The following is a 21,875-nucleotide window of genomic DNA, read 5'->3' on the forward strand; positions in this document are numbered from 1 at the left end:
CATGCTATTCAGAAACCCCTGAGTCAATCACCTGCTTTTTAATCCACTTCTAGTAAATTTGCCATTGCCAATCTTGGAAAGCCTTCTCTGAACCTGAGTCACAGTGGTTTTAAGGGATAATTAATATTTGCAAACTGCTCTGGCATCTTGTGATCAATGACTACAGTAGTACAGACCACTGCTGTTTTCTGGAAAGCTGTACTTCATTTTTTATGTTGGCAGATCATGGTCTGATGCAAGTCCTTCAAGTGCAGCAGCGGTTAGTAAGGTGGTTCTTTGGGGGGAAATAACTTCTGTTGCTGTGGGGCAATCAAAAGGGGAGGGGAAAGCCCCTCCTTACAAGAAGCTCTCAAAAGATTGTGGTGGAGACATGCACTGGGTAAGTCAGCAGAGCGAAAACATGGAATTGTTGACTGGTGATCAGTGCTCACAGACATCAGCGGTCTGTACCTGTCCTGAGGGCTGCTAGTTAGTCAAAAGATGTGTGCTTGCCCATGGCTGACTCAGCTTCACTGTTGCCTTCTGACAGTTGCTGCTAAGGATGGGTTGTCCCTTCCCCGGGATTGCTGTGTAGCAGTATAAGACAGTGCCTGCCAGTCAGTGGTCTCACTGGTTGCCACTTTTCAAATGTTTGATTCTTTATAGGTTCTTTCTCCCCCTACAATAGGGAGATTAGTAAAAGTAGGTATAAAAATGCAAAATATTTTTGATAGCCCTGTCCTGTTTCTAAAGTAGTGAAAGTATTCCCCCACCGCTGTCCAAACCATTTTTAATTAATGCTTTTGGATTGGGATCGCTAATTGGCAGCCTTATGGCATGGACATTATCAACCCGTTTAGATGATCTGGTATATTCACTGTCTTCAGGTCTGGATTGGATTTCTGGAGAGTGTTTCCCAGGAGCAATATCTTTGGAGCATTGGGGTTGTAGGAGCAAAACAGCCAGATCCCAAGGTTGTGAATGGCATGACAGGAAGCATCTGGCTTGGGAGGAAGGAGAACACAAAGTAGGGGAGAATACAAAGCTCCTACCCAGACATAAGAACCTGGCCACTCCGCTTTACAATATCACAAATTGTAGGATAGTACATTTTCTGTATCATCTAGATAAAAAAGTATATTTAGATTCTTTCTGATTAGCACCCCGCCTCCCCAGTATGGCCAGAAAAGGGACTGGCTGGCTGGAATCCTGAACAGGAGCACTCCACAGTGTAGTGTTTTATTGCAGATTCCATGCATTACTTATAAATAGCAATTTCAAAATGTACTGTGAGGCCAGAGCGTTTGAGCAAGATTTTACCTTTTGAAAATGTCTCTCTGTCAGGAGTGCCCTACTTGTTAGGAGTGCCCTAGCTGCCTCTTGCAGTCCCCATCAATAGCCAACTCAGGACACAGACAACGAGGATTCTTTCCGAGACTTTATTCCTTTATTCCTTTATGACTCTTTCAGATACTAATCACTAGCGACAAAGCAAGGAACAGCACTGGGGAAAGATAGCAGAGTAGCCTAAGCTCCAGGTAAGGCAGTGGGTCCCTGTTTAAAGGAGAACCACGGGAAGACCCTGAACTTATAGGCTAGGGAGAGATCCCCTTTCCCTTGGGTCCTCGGGACGCGACCATTGTTTGAGCGCCAAATGAGCGGTACGCCTCCTTTCAGCGCCCTCCATCTGTCGTCGCTCCCTGCGTCTGCGCCGAGCGTCCAGCAAGCCCCCCTCCAGCGCTCTCTCACTGCCAGGGTCACTATCTCTCCCAGGAATGCTGGCAGGAGGAATCTCTGCCAGCTGCTGTGCTTGTGAGAGATGAATGCGCTCCTCTCCCACGGATTGCTGTTCCTCCTCAGAATCAGAACTGCTCTGGGGCTCTATTGGCTCAGTTTCCACCCTGACACTACTTCTTGAATCCAAGACACAGGCCTCGTTCTTCTTAACTTGGGAAACCTGGGTATGGCCTGCACAGTTATTGGGCAGTATCCAATGCTGCCCCCGCAGTAGCGGAACCCACTGCTAGTGCAATGGGAAGCTAACAGATCTGGGAGCCTAAATACTTGTTTCCAGAACAGGGCAGGTCAGCAGAGCTTGCAAAAGGGAGCGACATGTGCAGGTCCTGAATCTAGCATTACTGGTTGTTTCAGCAGTTGCTTTAGGAAGTGCTAGCTTCCTGTTGTGCTAGTGCTGGGTCTCGCTGGTGCAACAAAAACAGCAGGAGTAGAGCAGCAATATTGGATACTATCCTCAGAGTGTAGGTGTGGGGTGAGGGAGGGGGATTTACATGACTTGAATGCTCTTCCATACAACCCCCACCCCGCCATATAGAAAACTAAACATTGAGGGCATGGGTTTCTACCCTCATCCACAACACACTTAGTTTTCTATGTGCAGGCTTTTTTGTTTTGTTTTGTGTTTTGTAGGACAATCCAGTCAGTTTGAAGTGATAACAGTCCAGAAACAGGTTTATCCATTTAGCGAGAGCAGAAGGGGATTTTTACAAATGTCTTTTCCTCTCTGACATTTTTCTTATCAACATTCATCACCCCACCACCGCCACTTTGAGCTACTTCTTGAGTGAAAAGAAACAATTAGCTGAATCTATCCCCTGCCCTCTCCCTGGGGAAAAAAGCGGCCTAGAGGGATCTTGATAAGAAAAACAGCTTTCGGGGGAAGAGATGAGCACCCACCCATGCATCATCTAGATTTCAGCTTCTTGTAACTGCTTCAAGGTGTGTGAGTTTAAGCCAGGGGTGCAGAACCTCTTTCAGCCTGAGGGCTAAATTCCCTTTTGGAGAAGCTTTTGGAGGTCACATTCCAGTGGTGGATGGGGCCAAAGGCAAAAGGGGTGTGACCAAAATACCAGCATATTTTAGCTTGAAGCTCTTCCTGCCAGTAACTAAGTGTCAAGAGAGGCATTTCAACCTTTTAGAATGGGGGAAAAATTGCACAAAAGCCAAGAAACCACCCGATGATCAGTGGCTGGGGAAAGGGATGTGTGGCCTGGGGAACCCCAGAGGGCCAGATTGGGATCCTGGGCCTGAGGTTCTGGATCCCTGGATTAAACCTCTAGAAACACTCCTGGCTGAGTGTTGCATGTAGGTTGACTCTAAAAGATAGGTCTGTTACAAACTGATTCTAAATACATTTCTCCATCCCAAGAATTATACCAATTTATTGTTTCTACCCCCAAACAGTATGAAAATAATATTTCTATTTTACATGTGTTTATATTATTAGGAACTCCCTGAAGTCCTTCAGCATTTTTAGTTTTACATTCTTTTGTTCCCTTGTGTGGTTTCAGGTTCTTTTGTTAATTGATTGTATTGAGGCTAGCACTCAACCATGGGAAGGAAGCTGGACTTGTCTGGCTTGACTGATGATGAAGCTGAACATGTCCTTCAGGTGGTCCAACGAGACTTCACCCTCCGCAAGAAAGAAGAAGATCGACTCAGGTAAGATTTGTGTATGTGAGAGTGAGATATGTTGGATTTAGATGAGAAACTTACTAATTCAGTGGTATGCATTCTATGCCATTGTCTGTAGTCTGAACACAGCAAATTTGGATGTGACTGGATTAAGAACCAATCTTTTTTTTTTTTTTAACAAAGTAAAAAAAACACACCCATCAGTGAAGCTGCAACCCTATGCATACTTACTGGGGAGTAAGCCCCACTGAACACAGCGGAGCTGTTCAGACAACATGCTAACCCTCACTCAGTAGTTGAGTGTGGGCTGTTGTTGAACTGGGGGTGCATGGAACCATGGGTGCAACAACAACAGCCCAGAATGCACAACCCAACAACAAATCATGCATTCTCCTCCCGTGTTTTTTGTGGCTAACAATCCATAGTTAAACCATAGTGCAGGGGCTGTATGTAACGACAACCCACAATTCAACAACAACCCACAATTCAACAACAACCCTCGATTCAACAACAACCATATTTAAACCATACTCCAGGTGGTTGTTATATGTGAACTCGGCCAGAGAGACAGAGAAAGATGTTGCTGCATTCCACTGAGATCTCCTAAATGGCTTTTTTATTCCTTTCTTTATCCAGCTGTATTATGTTGATAGATATTGAATTCCTAGAGAGCTATAATGTCTTGCAGGACTGAGGTCTCATAGTGTCTTTCTGATGATAAAATGTTGCCATCCAGTCTTTGTAAAAGGTGTATTTGCACAAATGCAGAAACATTTCAGTATGTGGTGGCACTCATGTAGATAGCTCTCAGAAAAATCTATAGGTTGTATGCACTCTTAGTTCAGAAATATGACAGTCTTGAATGCAACCTATATTGGATGCTTTTCATTTTTCTTGCCTCTCCATGAACTATATAAAAACATATTACTTCTAGTGAAGACAGGAGATTTTGCTGTATGTACGTGGTTTAACATAACACTGACTTGAGTCTGAAACTGATATACACAATTTGGTTTCCAGAATTTTTGTTATAACGAACTGCTTTTGGGGATGGGATAATAGGTGGAAGCAGGCCCTGATTTCCAAATTGTGGGGACACTGCAGATTGGTGGGTTGCTGGGCTGTGAATTTTGGATCAAAGGGTGGCATCAGCAAGTAGATCTGAAAAAGACAACATTCTGTTGATGAATCCCCTCACTAAAATATTCGGGGATCAAGATAGTGTCCCATCTGGTAGAATGTATGCATTCTTCCAAACATTGCCTAACGTTTACTGTTATTGCATTGTTTGCTACTACAAAAGGCTGTGAGATTGGTGTGTGTGTTTTTTAATTAAAGCAGTAGATCTCTTTCTCTACATGTAAATCCTTTTACAACCTTTGATAAATTATCTACAAATAGCGTGGGAGTAGTGAGATCAGAAGGAGTCGTATCAAATTCATGCTGTGGCTTAGTTCCTTCATCAAAAGCTTATTAAGCCTTCCATGAGTTACGCAGTATTGTGTGGGGGTGGGGTGGGGGTTGTGTCTTGTTTTTTGCCTTTTGGGTGGGTAGAGGAAGAGGGGCCATATACATTGTGGTGTAGTGGTTAGAATGTTGTACTTCAAGTGGGGAGACCCAGGTTCAAATCCCTGCTCATACCCAAAGCTAGGAAGGTGACCTTGAGCCATTCACCATCTCTCAGCCTAACCTACCTCACAGGGTGGTTGTGAGGATAAAAGGGAGATGTGTATGCCACCCTGGGCTTCTTGGAGGAAGGGCAGGATAACAACATAATAAATAATCATATGAGCCTTATTTTAAATAGTTGAATTTTTAACAAAGCTGATAATTTGCAAGACTGGGATCTGTAGGTAAATGACTCATAACATTTTAATTGCATAACTGTATAATATAGGATAGTAGTCAATAACGTACTAGAAATGGCTAAAGAAACAATGCAGGCTAAAGCAGTTAAATAACTACATGACTTCCAATACTCTTAAGCAGTTTGATGCTAAGAAAGATAGACAGAGAGTTGAGTTTCAGGTTGTGGAAGCAATTTGGGGAGCTGCTTCTTTCTGGAGGTCCGATGTGCAATCTCATGGTCTGTTGGAGTCTTAAGCTGTTCCTCCCATTTCACCTCCATTTACTTCCTAGCCCTTAAATTTGTGCAAATTTCTGTCCATTCACTTTCCATCTCTTAAATTTGACAAATATTCCCGACAATTTAATAACTAAAAACAACAACCCCTTAGACGGTGGCTGAACGGGATGGAGCAAATGTAGTACTTCACCAGCAGTACTTACACCTGCCTCTCCCCCAGTTAGGCTCCACCCCATGCAGGTGCCTTTTCAGGGTTGTTGTTTTTTTAAAAAACTGCCAGGGAGATTTGCACACATCTAATGAAGTGCAGTAACTGCAGCAGTTAAAGGAGCAGCAAAAATGTGGAGTAGCTGAAGACTCGGGAGTGATGAAAAGGTGGAGGACACTGAGAAATGTCAGTTCAACACATAAAAGTGAGATGATCACATTGCCAAGGGGGGAGATATGGCCCCCCTTATCTTGCTGGGAACATCCCAATCTTTGTATTATAAAGGAACAAACAAATGCAGTGAGGTGAAGAAGCCCAATGAAAATACCACAGGAAAATTTCTGTGAAAATTCCACAGGGGTGTGTAAGTTAAGTGATCCTCTTTGTTAACGCTGTTCTGTAAGAAACCATAATTTTCAGTGGATTTCTGCATAGCACCTGGCCTGCCATTCACCCTAACTAAAAATTAAATAGTATTTGCGTATTCAGAATTTTTATTTTGTTGTTCAGGAGCAAAAGTCAATTAACAGACATGAGAGCATTAAAACCAGACCATCTTAATTTAAAACTTTCATATTGGCACGCTATTGCCACACACACAAGTTTAAGCAAGACTGTTGCAAAACCATCCATGTTTATATAAGAGAGTGGTCGTGAACCACCGTTGTAGGTGTACATTTGATATATTTCGTTTGGTTAGTGGTTTAGAACTGTGTTGAAAGAGCAAAACTTACTGTAGTAACTGAAATTGCTTTAGGGCTTTGCTGCCAGTAGCATGTGAAAGTGTAGTTACTAACTTGGTTGAATTCTTTTCTGTGACAGGGCAATATTGCTAATGATTGTTTTTCACCACATTGTAAGGCCAGCTTTAGAGTGGTTTGCTGAACTGTCAATAGTTTTGGAATGTGCTTAATTAAAAATTGTGTTAGTTACTGTTAATTAATGCAGTACTTTGAGTTTGGAATCTCAGATGTTTCACTGATGACATGAATTACACCCACATGCCTCCTATATAATAGTGGTTTATATGCAACCTAGAGTAAGAAGCTGGAAGTGTTTCCTTTAAGCACTCCTGCTGAAAATGGGGGGGGGGGATGTTCCTATGGTTCTGTGTCTACCAAGTGACTCATTACTACTTCCATAAATAATGCTCTTAATAGACAGAGGTGGGTTCAACAGTACTCAAAGAGGCTAGAAAAAAATTAGCTCTACTTTGATAGTTTCACTTTGTAATCTAGAACAATGAGTTAGCATCATGGGCTACTTAACAACTTCACACTGGAGGGCAGGAAGTGGTGGCTGATTATACTTGAGCATAACTGCAATTTTCAGCATAATTTGGTGCCTAATTGTATGCTAAACAATTAAGTGATGCATAAGGGTTTGCACATAGCAACAACCCTGAATTTATTTAATAGCAGTCTGGCCCCAGTTTTCTCATTCCTTGAAGCCAGTGAATATTTTTTCCCACTAGTTTCAAAGTAATAGGCTAAGGTGTTTTTTTCAGGAAAACTTCGTTCTTCCAATAATTTTATTCACAGTGTGATCCTAAGTGTCTTTACTCAAAAGCTAATTTCATTGATTTCAATGGAACTTATACCCTAGTAAGTGTTTGCTTATTATTCAAGGCTAAAACGTGTTTTGCATTAGGGATAAACAGTAATTCAACAAAAACAAAAGACTCTTGGGACACAGAAGATGAATAGATTTACTTTAAACTACATGCTACGTTTAATGTGTGGCATGTAAGTGATCATAACTTTTTATTTTACTTTAAGGTAAGCATTTGTTGTTGTTGTTGTTCAGTCGTTCAGTCGTGTCCGACTCTTCGTGACCCCATGGACCATAGCACGCCAGGCCTTCCTGTCCTGCGCTCTCTCCCGGAGCGTGCTCAAGTTCATATTCATTGCATCCGTGATGCTATCTAGCCATCTCATCCTCTGCCGTCCCCTTCTCCTTTTGCCTTCAGTCCTTCCCAGCATCAGGGTCTTTTCCAGGGAGTTTTCTCTTCGCATTAGGTGGCCAAAATATTGGAGCTTCAGCTTCATTATCTGTCCTTCCAATGAGCAGTCAGGGCTGATTTCCTTTAGGATGGACTGATTTGACCTCCTTGCAGTCCAGGGGACTCGTAAGAGTCTTCTCCAGCACCACAGTTCGAAAGCATCAATTCTTCGGCGCTCAGCCTTCCTTATAGTCCAGCTCTCACAGCCATACATTACTACTGGGAAAACCATAGCTTTGATTAGACGGACCTTTGTCGGCAAGGTGATGTCTCTGCTTCTTACTATGCTGTCTAGGTTGGCCATAGCTTTCCTCCCCAGGAGCAAGCGTCTTTTAATTTCATGGCTACAGTCACCGTCTGCGGTGATCTTGGAGCCCAAGAAAGTAAAATCTGTCACTGCTTCCATTTCTTCCCCTTCTATATGCCAGGAAGTGATAGGGCCAGATGACATGATCTTAGTTTTTTTAATGTTGAGTTTCAAACCAGCTTTTGCACTCTCCACTTTCACCCTCAACAAGAGGCTCTTGAGATCCTCTTCGCTTTCTGCCATTAGGGTGGTATCGTCTGCATATCGGAGGTTGTTGATAATTCTCCCAGCAATCTTAATTCCGACCTCTGATTCATCCAACCCGGCATTTCTCATGATGTACTCTGCATATAAGTTAAATAAGCAGGGTGACAATATGCAGCCTTGTCGTACTCCTTTCCCAATTTTGAACCAATCGGTTGTTCCATGTCTGGTTCTTACTGTTGCTTCTTGACCCTCGTACAGGTTTCTCAGGAGACAGGTAAGGTGGTCTGGTACTCCCATCACTTTAAGAATTTGCCACAGTTTGTTGTGATCCACACAATCAAAGGCTTTAGCGTAGTCAATGAAGCAGAAATAGACGTTTTTCTGGAATTCTCTTGCTTTCTCCATGATGCAGCGAATGTTGGCGATTTGATCTCTAGTTCCTCTGCCTCTTCGAAACCCAGCTTGTACTTCCGGTAGTTCTCGGTTCACATGCTGCTGAAGCCTAGCTTGTAGGATTTTGAGCATCACCTTGCTGGCATGTGAAATGAGCGCAATGGTGCGGTAGTTTGAACACTCTTTGGCGTTGCCCTTCTTTGGAATTGGAATGTAAACTGACCTTTTCCAGTCTTGTGGCCACTGTTGAGTGTTCCAGATTTGTTGGCATATTGAATGCAGCACTTTAACAGCATCATCTTTTAGGATTTTAAATAGCTCGGCTGGAATACTGTCATCTCCGCTAGCTTTATTGTTACTAATGCTTCCTATGGCCCACTTGACTTCACTCTCTAGGATGTCCGGCTCAAGTTCAGTGACCGCACTATCATGGCTATCAGGGACATTCAGATCTTTCCTGTATAGTTCTTCTGTGTATTCTTGCCACCTCTTCTTAATCTCATCTGCTTCTGTTAGGTCCCTGCCTTCTTTGTCCTTTATCATGCCCGTCTTTGCACAAAACGTTCCCTTGAGATCTCCAATTTTCTTGAAGAGATCTCTAGTCTTTCCCATTCTGTTGTTTTCCTCGATTTCTTTGCATTGTTCATTGAAGAAGGCCTTCTTGTCTCTCCTTGCTATTCTCTGGAACTCTGCATTCAGTTGGGTATATCTTCCCCTTTCTCCTTTGCTTTTCGCTTCCCTTCTTTCGTGAGCTACTTGTAAAGCCTCATCAGACAGCCACTTGGCTTTCTTGCATTTCTTTTTCTTTGGGACGGATTTCGTTGCTGCCTCCTGAACAATGTTACGGACCTCCGTCCATAGTTCCTCAGGCACTCTGTCTATCAGGTCTAATCCCTGAAATCTATTCCTCACCTCCACTGTATATTCATCAGGGATATGATTTAGGTCATACCTGAAAGGTTTAGTGGCTTTCCCTACGTTCTTCAATTTAAGCCGAAATTTTGCAAGAAGCAGCTCATGATCTGAGCCACAGTCAGCTCCAGGTCTTGTTTTGACTGACTGTATGGAGCTTCTCCATCTTTGGCTGCAAAGGACATAATCAATCTGATTTCGATATTGACCATCTGGTGACGTCCATGTGTAGAGTCGCCTCTTGTGCTGTTGGAAAAGAGTGTTTGCTATGATCAGCGTATTCTCTTGGCAAAACTCTATTAGCTTTTGCCCTGCTTCATTTTGTACACCAAGGCCATGCCTGCCTGTTATCCCGGTGATTTCTTGACTTCCTATTTTAGCATTCCAATCCCCTATGATGAAGAGGACATCTTTTTTTGGTGTTAGTTCTAGAAGGTGTTGTAGGTCTTCATAGAACCGATCAACCTCAGCTTCTTCGGCCTCAGTGGTTGGGGCATAGACTTGAATTACTGTGATGTTGAATGGTTTGCCTTGGATTCGTACTGAGATCATTCTATCATTTTTAAGATTGTACCCCAGTACTGCTTTTCCCACCCTTTTGTTGACTATGAATGCTACTCCATTTCTTCTAAGGGATTCTTGCCCACAATAGTAGATATGATGGTCACCTGAATTAAATTCGCCCATGCCTGTCCATTTGAGTTCGCTGATTCCCAAGATGTCGATGTTCAATCTTGCCATCTCATGTTTGACCACCTCCAGCTTACCTTGATTCATTGATCTGACATTCCAGGCTCCTAAACAATATTGTTCTTTACAGCATCGGATTTTCTTTTCACCGCCAGACACATCCACAGCTGAGTGTCCTTTCGGGTTTGGCCCAGCCGCTTCACTCTTTCTGGCGCTACTTGGAAATACCCTCTGCTCTTCCCCAGTAGCATATTGGACACCTTCCGACCTGAGGGGCTCATCTTCCGGCGTCATCTCTTTTAGCCTTGTGATACGTTCCATGGGGTTTTCTTGGCAAGAATACTGGAGTGGGTTGCCATTTCCTTCTCCAGTGGACCACATTTTGTCAGAACTCTCTGCCATGACCTGTCCGTCTTGGGTGGCCCTGCACGGCATAGCTTATGGCTTCACTGAGTTACGCAAGCCCCTTCGCCACAACAAGGCAGTGATCCATGAAGGGGAAGGTAAGCATGCAGGGCCTCAATTTGGGGTCCCACCAATTGGCACAAATGGAGTTTTTTTTTTCTTAAGTCCCGGAAGCGGGGGGAAATTTAAAGAAAAAAGTGGCTGGGTGGAAAGGTTTAGCCCCACATACTTCCATGGAAGTAAAATAAAAAGGTATGATCAACGACATGCTACACATTTAACATAGCATGTAATTTAGCCCTGAATTGTCCCTAGTTCTAATCGAGATAGGGAAACTATGTCAGGACTGTTACACAGTTCAGACTGCACATAGGGATTCATGTGACAGAGTTCTCTCCATACATACATAAATAAATAAATATAAAATCCCTGTATGGAGAAAACTAGCATGTTAAGGAGAAGTCCTAGAAAAAATTGATTGTAGGGTTATAGTTAAAATATTTGAACAGGTTTTTCAGAAGTTTGATTTATAGAATTCATCAAATGAACTGGCTGGATGCTTTGAATTTTATAGTTAGCCATTTTTATTGCTGTTTATTACACTATAAAATATAAATATTTTGATACGTTATATAGTTATTGTCCATCTTGAATATTAGACCAAATAGTAAATATTTCTAAAATCTGAATTCTATTTCCACTATGTACACTAGTATTCCAGGCATAATGTGGACTGTAAATTTGTATTTAATATATAAAAATATCTACATTTATATGATATAATATATATATATATATATAAAACACACACACACACACGGCACTTCACAAAGAACAGGTTTGCTGGGCTTCTAACCAAAAGGACTTACAGTAGAAAAACAGGCATAAGGTAAAGAATAGAGGAAGGAGAGGGAAATGGAGGTGGAGTAAACAGGAAGAATGTGCTAGTATTTCAGTTATTTGAAGCTTTGCACATTAAGTATAAATATGGAATTACTTCAGTAAAAAATTCTAATTTTGAAAAATGTAGGCTGCAGTCCTGTGCCCACTTATCTCAGAGTGAGTTTTGTTGAACTCAATGGTACATACTTCTGAGTAGACATGTGTAGGATTGCACTGTTAAAGACAGAATTAAAAACAAATGTGTACATGCCCATTGTAGGTTGTATGGAAACTATACAGTGTTTGCACAACTGTTTCAGAGTTTGTGCTAAGATCTCTTAAGATAACTTGGCATTGGTTTGTAGGTCATCACCCTATCCACTAGAGAAATTAAGAATAATTGTTTAGCTCACTGGATGTAGCATACTTTGAGATAATGAATAGCTGTAGTGTAAAATCAATATTTAATTATGCATAGCTTGTATATTCAGAGCCTGGCCCTGCTATCCTTACAACTGGATTATTATTCTCTTTCCTTGATGGTTAATACAAATGAGACTGTGTAAGAACAGTTTCCTTGACTGAAGCTCCAAATAACATTTTATGCATAAAATTCCATCACAGGGAAAACCACAATTTCAGGTACTTTATTTTAGGTGTGAGCAGGCTTGTCAGATTTACTTTGCGTTTTACTAGAACACCAAGATGTACCAACTAGAACCATTGAGAAATATGATATGGGCATGCCCTGTTGTGGCTTCTTTTTGGTTGGAAGTCATTGCTGGCATAATTTTTTTTCTTGAAAAATCTGTAATAATTTTGGATGTTCATATGCTTTTAAATTATATTCCTGTGATGTTAGGTTTAACAGATGGACAGCAAAAGTGTACTCTGACAGCTCTTATAGCTGCAAAGAGATCATGCTTCAAGCCCGTAAGTATAAACACCCACCATCTATCATTCCATGGTGTCCTACTGCTCTTGCTACATTTGTCAGCGTTGTATGGATGCTTACTTAGATATATAGACTACTTGTATTAATGTATATATTTGAAAGAATAGTGTCAAATCCTTTCTCTCCTTTTTTTCTACCTTTTATTAATGGTATTGTAAATAATTACTGTGAATGGATATGCTTTATGTCTTTTTTTTCTTTTTTTCTTTTTCATTGCCCCCTACCTTTCTGTTATATTTGCAAATAAAAACAGAGCGAGGTGCAGAAGATGTACACTTAGAATTAAAGAACAGGGTGGCAACATTCTGAGCCGAGGAATTTGTTTCACACAAAAGTCCCTTCCTGGTTATCCTAAGCTCTCTTCATTTCAGCAGACTAATTTAGGTGGAAAAAACATTGTGTTGTTGCTGTTGTTAAACAGTTGGGAATTACATATCCTTGCTGATCTAAGGTTGGATCCAGATTTAGGCATAGTTGGAGTTGTTGTTGTTGTTGTTCAGTCGTTCAGTCGTGTCCGACTCTTCGTGACCCCATGGACCATAGCACGCCAGGCCTTCCTGTCCTGCGCTCTCTCCCGGAGCGTACTCAAGTTCATATTCATTGCATCCGTGATGCTATCTAGCCATCTCATCCTCTGCCGTCCCCTTCTCCTTTTGCCTTCAGTCTTTCCCAGCATCAGGGTCTTTTCCAGGGAGTTTTCTCTTCGCATTAGGTGGCCAAAATATTGGAGCTTCAGCTTCATTATCTGTCCTTCCAATGAGCAGTCAGGGTTGATTTCCTTTAGGATGGACTGATTTGACCTCCTTGCAGTCCAGGGGACTCTTAAGAGTCTTCTCCAGCACCACAGTTCGAAAGCATCAATTCTTCGGCGCTCAGCCTTCCTTATAGTCCAGCTCTCACAGCCATACATTACTACTGGGAAAACCATAGCTTTGATTAGACGGACCTTTGTCGGCAAGGTGATGTCTCTGCTTCTTACTATGCTGTCTAGGTTTGCCATAGCTTTCCTCCCCAGGAGCAAGCGTCTTTTAATTTCATGGCTACAGTCACCGTCTGCGGTGATCTTGGAGCCCAAGAAAGTAAAATCTGTCACTGTTTCCATTTCTTCCCCTTCTATATGCCAGGAAGTGATAGGGCCAGATGACATGATCTTCATTTTTTTAATGTTGAGTTTCAAACCAGCTTTTGCACTCTCCTCTTTCACCCTCAACAAGAGGCTCTTGAGATCCTCTTCGCTTTCTGCCATTAGGGTGGTATCGTCTGCATATCGGAGGTTGTTGATAATTCTCCCGGCAATCTTAATTCCGACCTCTGATTCATCCAACCCGGCATTTCTCATGATGTACTCTGCATATAAGTTAAATAAGCAGGGTGACAATATGCAGCCTTGTCGTACTCCTTTCCCAATTTTGAACCAATTGGTTGTTCCATGTCTGGTTCTTACTGTTGCTTCTTGACCCTCGTACAGGTTTCTCAGGAGACAGGTAAGGTGGTCTGGTACTCCCATCACTTTAAGAATTTGCCAGAGTTTGTTGTGATCCACACAATCAAAGGCTTTAGCGTAGTCAATGAAGCAGAAATAGACGTTTTTCTGGAATTCTCTTGCTTTCTCCATGATGCAGCGAATGTTGGCGATTTGATCTCTAGTTCCTCTGCCTCTTCGAAACCCAGCTTGTACTTCCGGTAGTTCTCGGTTCGCATACTCCTGAAGCCTAGCTTGTAGGATTTTGAGCATAACCTTGCTGGCATGTGAAATGAGCGCAATTGTGCGGTAGTTTGAACATAGTTGGAGTAGACCCACTGAAATCAATGGGACTTAAATAATCATGACTGATTGATTTCAGTGGGTCTTCTCTAAATCTGGATCCAACCCACAAAGATCTTCCTTCTGCCCACTTCTGATTTATTCTATATTCATCTATCAAGTACAGAGCATAACAATACATTATATATTATATCCTTACGTGCTGATCCTAACCACAGTTACTTGGGAGTAAGTTTGTAAAAAATACTTTCCACAAATAACTAATGGAATTGACTGCTACAAGATGAGGTGGTTGGCACTAGCTTCAGTGGTTTTAAAGGGTGATTAAACAAATTCATGGAGAATAAGTCCACCAATGGGTATTAGTTATAATGGCTATATGGAATTTCCAGGTTCAGAGGCAATGTTCTTCTTAATACTTACTAAGATAAGCAGAGAACTATTGATTTTATGCCCTGCATGTACGCTTTCCAGTGGCATCTAGGTACCCACTATTGGAAACAGGATGCTGGACTAGATTAACATTTTGGTATGAAGATTTGGCTGTTCTTACTTTCCAAAGATTTGAATGGGACCTGTTCCCCCCCAAATCGTGCATAAGGATTTCTCTCTCTCTCTCTCTCTCTCTCTCTCCCTCTCCCTCTCCCTCTCTCCCTCTCTCTCCCTCTCCCTCCCTCTCTCTCTCTCTCTCTCTGTGTGTATATATGAGTTTATTACTCTATTTTATGAAGGACAGATTATACATCTTTTAAATAAAAAAAACAAATATGATGTCAACTTGGCATCTTCACTCTCACAGTTTTCTTTTCCCACTCCTGTGACCTCCCTTCTCCTAACTATCCTAATTACCTGTCCCTGCATGCTTTTGGCCTGCTGCTTTCTCAGGCCCTTGCCTCCTCCTCTTCTACGTTGGCCACTTACACATTGCCAAAAATGAAGACACAGATTTGCATAAAATTTGCCTATGCTAATATGTGTATTTGTTGTGTATATAAATGCAAATTTAGAAATAATTGCTATAATTTAAACAGAAATACAGTAATCTCACCATAGTGAGCGAGACTGTGACTAGGTGAAATGTGCACTTGGTCCTTCAAATAGAGCAGCTTTTCCCAACCTGGTGCCCATCAGATGTTTTGGACAACGATTTCCATCAGTGTCAGCCAGCTGGCCTATAGTCAAGGATTGTGGGAGCTGTTGTTTAAAACATCTGGAGAGCACCAAGTTGGGGAAGGCTGAAACAGAGGATGCCTTCAAATAGAGGACTGTCCTGTTTAAAGTAGGACACATGCCCCCCCCCCCTTTCCTAGGTTGGTTTATGATTTTTGTTAGCTCTGAGATGTTCATCCAGGTCATGAAAGGTAAAATTGGTAGGACTTAAATATTAGTAAGGAAATGTAGGACTGTATTCTTATCAAGCCTGAAAGACTTGGCAATACAACCTCATATTAAATTTTGATTCCTGTGACAGATGAGAGCTATCACATTCTTAGTTTCTATAGCAATAAAGAGCTATTCTTGATGGGGAAAAAATCTTGATGAAAGAAAATTATGGAAATTCTTATTAATGCCTTTTGCAGAGCTTTTATTAATATTGTAATCTCCAGGCAGAATTGCATAGTGGAGCTGCAGAATAGCTAGGCTTCTTTTTGTTTGGATGTTTGTGCTGGATTGTAGTGTTTGATCGCATGGTTTAACAAAGTTGTTCCAACAATGATGCCTTGGTTTTTAGAGCTCCAAATTCCAAGCTATCCCATATTGGCACCCATTCCTTAGCTGAACTCCTTTTTTTTTTTAACCTAAGCACACTCTCTTAGCAGTCCAAGCATATGTCTGACATAATGCGGCATCAACAAAAAGAAGGGCATTGCTAGAAAAGAGGAAAGCACCAGAGAGCTTCATGAATGCTCAGTTGCGCTATTAGTCTGAGCTGAGTTCATCAGTGTTGCTTATGCAATATTTTTAAAATTGTATGTCAGGATGAAAGTATAGCATAAAATTCTCTACATTTCATTGGTGTTCTATCCCTCCTCCCTGCCCCAAACCTGTCCCCTCCTGGAAAAGTCTTAGAGTTAAGTGTTTTGACTAAACCTTTAGAATTTGCTTAAGGTGATCCTTTTAAGAGATGCTTTTATTAATCACTGTCAGTGTTTGCTATTAAGGGGGTAGGAGCCAAAGCAAAAGGAAAAACCCTCTGAGTTTGCAGGGTAGGAAAATCCATGACTTTAACTGCAGTATCTAGCTTGCAAAACCAGTCTCTCTGTTCATGTGGTGTTTGAGGACCTTGCCTATATATCTCTGTATAAAACTACTGTATTCTCTACACTGGCTAACAATGTAATCAAATTAACCTAAAAGTGTCAGATTCACAGTGTCAAGGGGGTTCAACAAACATTAACATGAGTTTGTATTATTAAATCAAACCAGGAATAGGTGATGGGCTTTACCCTCCATCTGTTCTGATCCTTGATTTCCAGGGCTGTGTTCTGGAGAAAACACCACACTCAACCATCCAAATGTTAATTTCTTCACGCATATATGCTATATACGCATATATGCTATATACGCATATATATTCTGATATGTGAGGTCCAGGAATAGGCATCCAAACAAAACTGCTTACCAAATCTGTATATAAACCTCTGTATTTTTTATATTTTTGGAGAAGCAAAAACAAAACAAAAACCCAAATCCTTTAATTGTTGATCACATAACTAGAAGTTGTCAGTGAGACAAGCAAGCCGCCTCAAAAAAACAAACTTGCATGACACATATTCTTTTAAATGCAGTGACTAGTTGAATTCTTTCCCTTCTGAACTTTCCACCCAGACATCTCGGTGCAAAATGTAAATGTTACGTGCATTTATAATTGGCTTGTTCTCTCTTAATTTTCCAGGCAATGAGATTAGGGACGGGGGGGCGGGGGACAGAAGCGGGGGATGCTGGACAGAAGGAAAGTGTTTGGTTTAGCCCATTGTCCAGTCCTTTAATTTATCGATTGATGTTTTAATCAAAGGTGAACATTTAAAAAATAAACAATCTTGCTCAGTAGAAGATGGTACTTTTTCATTTTAAAAAATACGTATTTATTTTGTGAATTGGGTTGCTGGAACAGGGGAGATGGGAAGGGGAGAAGAGAAAACTAGGTTTGAGTTTTTTTGTGGAGGGAAGAGACTGTAAACTCAGCCCTTGTACTGGAAGCCTAGCAAGTTTTCCAAGGCAACATGCTCCTGAATTCTAAGTGCATGTTGAGGTGGGAGATTGCAGTGGTTCACCGATTAAGGAAAAGTACTCTGTACATTCCGAAAGGAATGTAATTCCTTCCCATGTCCAGGAGTCCACCCTACTTTTGAACCCTGGTGAGTCTTGGTACAAACTAAATGGAGCAGGGGGAGGAGAAGCTGGAAGAGAGTTTCATAGACCAAGAAGAAGAATATGCATATGTGTACACGTGCACGTGTGTAAAACCATTTGTGAGCAGTTTCTGGAAGGAAAGAGGCCATGAAAACCAGGGGCATCCCTACAACAGCCTAAAATCCTGCATTTAATACGGGGCTTTCTGCTTCTGTTTTAAATGCTGGATCCCAACAACTCCCATTTTCTCCCGCTTCCTTTCCCCCCCTCCTTCTCCTTGTATCTGAGTCTTCCATTATCTTTCGTTGATCTTGCTCCTCTTCTTGCCGCTTTCCTCCTTTCACGGAGGGAACTCAAGCGGGCCACAACAGGGTAATTTGAAAGCTCATTATCTGCAATCTATTTTAAAACAGAACAAAGGGCATTTAGTGCAGGAGATGCCCTGGAGGATCATGGCGTCATGTAAAGAGCCCGCAAACTTCCGTGAGGGAGCAATCTCAATCGCAGGATAAAAGCTCCGTGTGAAGAAAGCCTAGGAGTGGATTATTGTTTGGAGGGGAACAGATTGTATATGTTAATTGATGGTAGTTTTCTGACCATGAATTAGGGATGTACGAAAATCACTTACCTTTCGGGGATTATGCTGATGGTGGTGGGGGGGAGGCTTTCCGTCCCTCCCCCTGGAATCCTGGACGGGGGGGAGGCGCTCCGTTCCTCCCCCCCCCGGAATCCTGGCCGGCCGGCTGTGCTCCGCAGCGATTCTGGACATCCGGACATCCGGCCGCTGGCTAGCAGGGATGCAAATTTATTTATTTATTTATTTATTTAATTTCTGTACTGCCCAATTGCCAGAGCTCTCTGGGCGGTTCATAGAAATTAAACCCATAAGGTACAACGTGTTATGTTTGGCGTTGATACTCTTTCCCCTCAAATTTAAAATGTTCACTTTTTTCAGCGAGTATTCCTGGTCCGTCATAATTGTCATTTACTTCAGTTCCCTTCAGACGTGACCAAACCTTTCTTTAAAAAGCGGGACAAAGGTGAGGTCGACCCACTCTGATGATAAAACAACAAGTGAAGCAACATTGCTGTTTACAATATCAAATTTAAATGAAATCCTCCAAAACATTCGCAGTTCTTACACTTTTTTATCACTTCAAAATTGAATGGAGTTTTACAACTTCACATATTCCATTAATTTAAAAAAACAGTGTAGAAATTGCGTATATTGTTTTTTTCCTGACACAATTGTCCGAAATTCTACCTTTTACAATGGCCTGGTTTGCACATCATGGTAACCTTTACTTTTAAAAAACCCTGGTTGTTCCTGTTTGGCTCCCCTGCCAGCAGGAGTAATCAAAGCCAGGGACACTCCATCCCTGGCTTGCTTAGTATGATATGAGAGCTGGGAAGTACAGCTTGTCTCTCCCCTGACAACTCTGGCTTGTCGGTAGGGATGGCAGAGAATTCCGCCACGGATTTCAGTGAGGCTGAATGCCAGTGCATTCGGCCCCCTGAAATCTCTGGCGGAACGGCCTGCCCCCCCGCCCATCCCCCCGGGACGAAACTTACCTGGGGCAGATGTTCCGGGCAATGGTGGCTTCGGCGGCGGCGGCAGCTGCGGCGGCTGGTCTTCCGACCGGCTGCCACTGCTGCCATTTGCAGTCTTGTAGTTTTTTTGTTTTTTTTTTACAAGACGTGATAGGCTATGTAAAGATTTACGTAGCCTATCATGGCTGGGTTAAAAAAAACCACGCCTACGCAAATGGCGGCGGCTACAGCCGCCGCCATTTGCGTTCCTTATTTTTGGCCGTCTTAGTCTACATAAATATTTACATAGACTAAGACGGCGAAAATAAGGGGAACGCAAATAGTGTAGCGGGCGCTATTTGCGTCCCTTTTTGATTTGCCATTTTAGCCTACGTAAATATTTACATAGGCTAAAACGGTGAATCAAAAAGGGACGCAAATAGCGCCCGCTACGCTATTTACATTCCCCTTTATTTTCGCCGTAATAGTCTACGTAAATATTTACGTAGAATAAGACAGCCAAAAACAAGGAACGCAAATGGTGGCGGCCATAGCTGCCGCCATTTGCGTACACAGGTTTTTGGGTTTTTTTTACCCAGAGCCCTCCGCGGCCGGAAATCTGGCTGTAGACGGCTCTGGCCTGGGCCTGGCCGGCTGCTCCGCGGAGCTGCTGCGGAGCACAGCTGGCCGTGGAGGATTCCGGGGGGGGGGAACGGATCGCCTCCCCCCCCCCGTTGAGGATTCCGGGGGGAGGGACGGGACACTTCCCCCCCGACCATCAACATAATCCGCGGAAAGGTAAGTGACTTTTGTACATCCCTACTTGTTGGCAGAGAGACAAGCCAGAATTCCTGGTTTGGACGTCACACTAACCAAGCCAGGGATGGAGCATCCTTGGCTTCTTTAGCCACTACTGCTGCCATGATCTAAGCAGGAGCAATTGAGCTGCTTACACTAGCATGCTACTTTGCTCATAATAACCCAGAGTTTTAAAAAATGCCCCAAAGTTATCATGCTTCTGTTCTTTCCACTGCATACTCTTAAGAAGGGCCATGTGGATTCACGCATAGTAGTGTGTACAGCATGTCTCCAAATAACATGGTCTGATACACTGCACCATATATTCAAAAGTACTTGACCCAAGTTGTATGTAATGGTGTAGTGGCAAATCAACCTGCAATTTGCTGAGTCACATGCTGCTTTGCATAATTAACCTTGAATCCGCCCAATTAGGTCTTAGATTAACTGTGGGTTGAATAACCCATAGTGTCTGGGTTCTAACATCACAAAACATCACAAAACAACCTCCAGTCGGGCTGAAGCAGCAGTGACACAGGCCAGGCATGCGACCCGGCAAATCCTGGGTTATTTAACCCATTATTTGCTGTTGTTAGTTGCTAATGGGCCTCTGAAGGCACACTCTGTTTAACTGCAGGACAACAAAAAAACTTGAAGACAACTCTTTGAAGCAGCAGTAAGAACTAACACGCTTTTGGTGTCAAGAAAACATTGCCCTCACACAAACAAACCTACAGTTTGCTGCTTCCTCTTCTGTGATTTTAAATTAGAGGAACTGAACCAACATGGTTGTAGAATATCACATTTTAAATGTGTGAAATTAATTTAAATGTGTGAAATTAATTTATTTTTGAATTAGTGTTGTTACTCAGAATATTACTAAACTTAAAAACTCTGATAATTCAACAGAAGAAAGCAAGAACTCTACTCTTCATTGGCAGTATTTGGATAGTCATATCTCAGCATAATATGGGAAACTATGATAAAATGAAGGCTTTTGCATTCCATTTTAGGAATGCCATGAAGGGAGGACCAAAGGGGCCATGTGTGTGAGCAAAAGGCTTGTTCATATCTTGGCTTATTAAGCTATGATTGTCCGAACTGGGCTGTTATTTATTTTATTAAAAAAGGAAATCAACTACCTGCAGCAGTAGAAGTAGCTCAGTAACTAAGAATGGAGCTCAATGCATGTATAAATAAGATGAGGCACTTACTTGCCAGCAGAGAGACTGACCTGGTTCGTATTACATGGCAGACTATCATGGGTTAATTTACCCTTCAGGAACTGTAGTAGTGCTGGCTGGTATTACGAATATGCAACCCCCGATGGGTTTGTTGGAGGTTGTCATGTTGTGCAAACCAGGCCATCGGGGGTTATTTGAGGGCTAAACAACCCATGCATAACCCTACAACAGGTTATGTGAGGGCTCTCAAATGACCCCCCACAGGCCAAGTTCGCATGACATGACAACAACCCAGTTGGGGGTTGTATATTTATTATGGTGTCCGAAACTCACCACAGCTCCTTGAGAGTAAATTAACCCATGATGGGTTGCCATATTGTGCGAACTGGCCCATTATGTTTTAAGCCAAACAAAGTTATTGTTTCACTTCAGGTCTTTGCCATCAACATAGAGTGATTTGGGTGACGGGGGTGGAGCCCATGACTGGTCTCTCTTTCACAAGTAGAATTTTAATACAAATTAGTAGGGATGTGTCTTTTTTCTGGTTGTATCTTTATGCCTGTATTGCAAAAGTTGCACCCTTGAAGGAGAGGGGGACAAGAAAGCTAAAGGTAGTATGAAAGGTAATTCAGATCCCTGAATATCACTGGGAAACACAAGGTTGTATAATGACTTTCGTTGTGTGAAGCCTCAAACTTCACTGAAGCAAATCACTGTTTCTTGATTAGGCCTATCCTAACTCACAGGGCTGTTATGAAGTAAAAATCAGCTTCTTATAGTGGAAAT

General features: G+C 42.2%; 1 protein-coding gene across 1 annotated transcript in view; it reads left to right on the forward strand.

Annotated features, from left to right (window-relative positions):
- Positions 1–21,875, forward strand: part of MYRIP (myosin VIIA and Rab interacting protein) — a 278,185-nt gene that overhangs the window by 18,597 nt on the left and 237,713 nt on the right. The window contains exon 2 of the mRNA XM_084858044.1: positions 3,288–3,438. Coding sequence (XP_084714170.1) covers positions 3,329–3,438 — 110 coding nt within the window. The 5' untranslated portion in view covers positions 3,288–3,328. The remainder of the gene's footprint in view (positions 1–3,287; positions 3,439–21,875) is intronic.

The sequence above is a fragment of the Heloderma suspectum genome, chromosome 5 (assembly GCF_057233095.1).
Source record: "Heloderma suspectum isolate Gila_16-S chromosome 5, 16-S_ref, whole genome shotgun sequence".
Lineage (NCBI taxonomy): Eukaryota > Metazoa > Chordata > Lepidosauria > Squamata > Helodermatidae > Heloderma > Heloderma suspectum.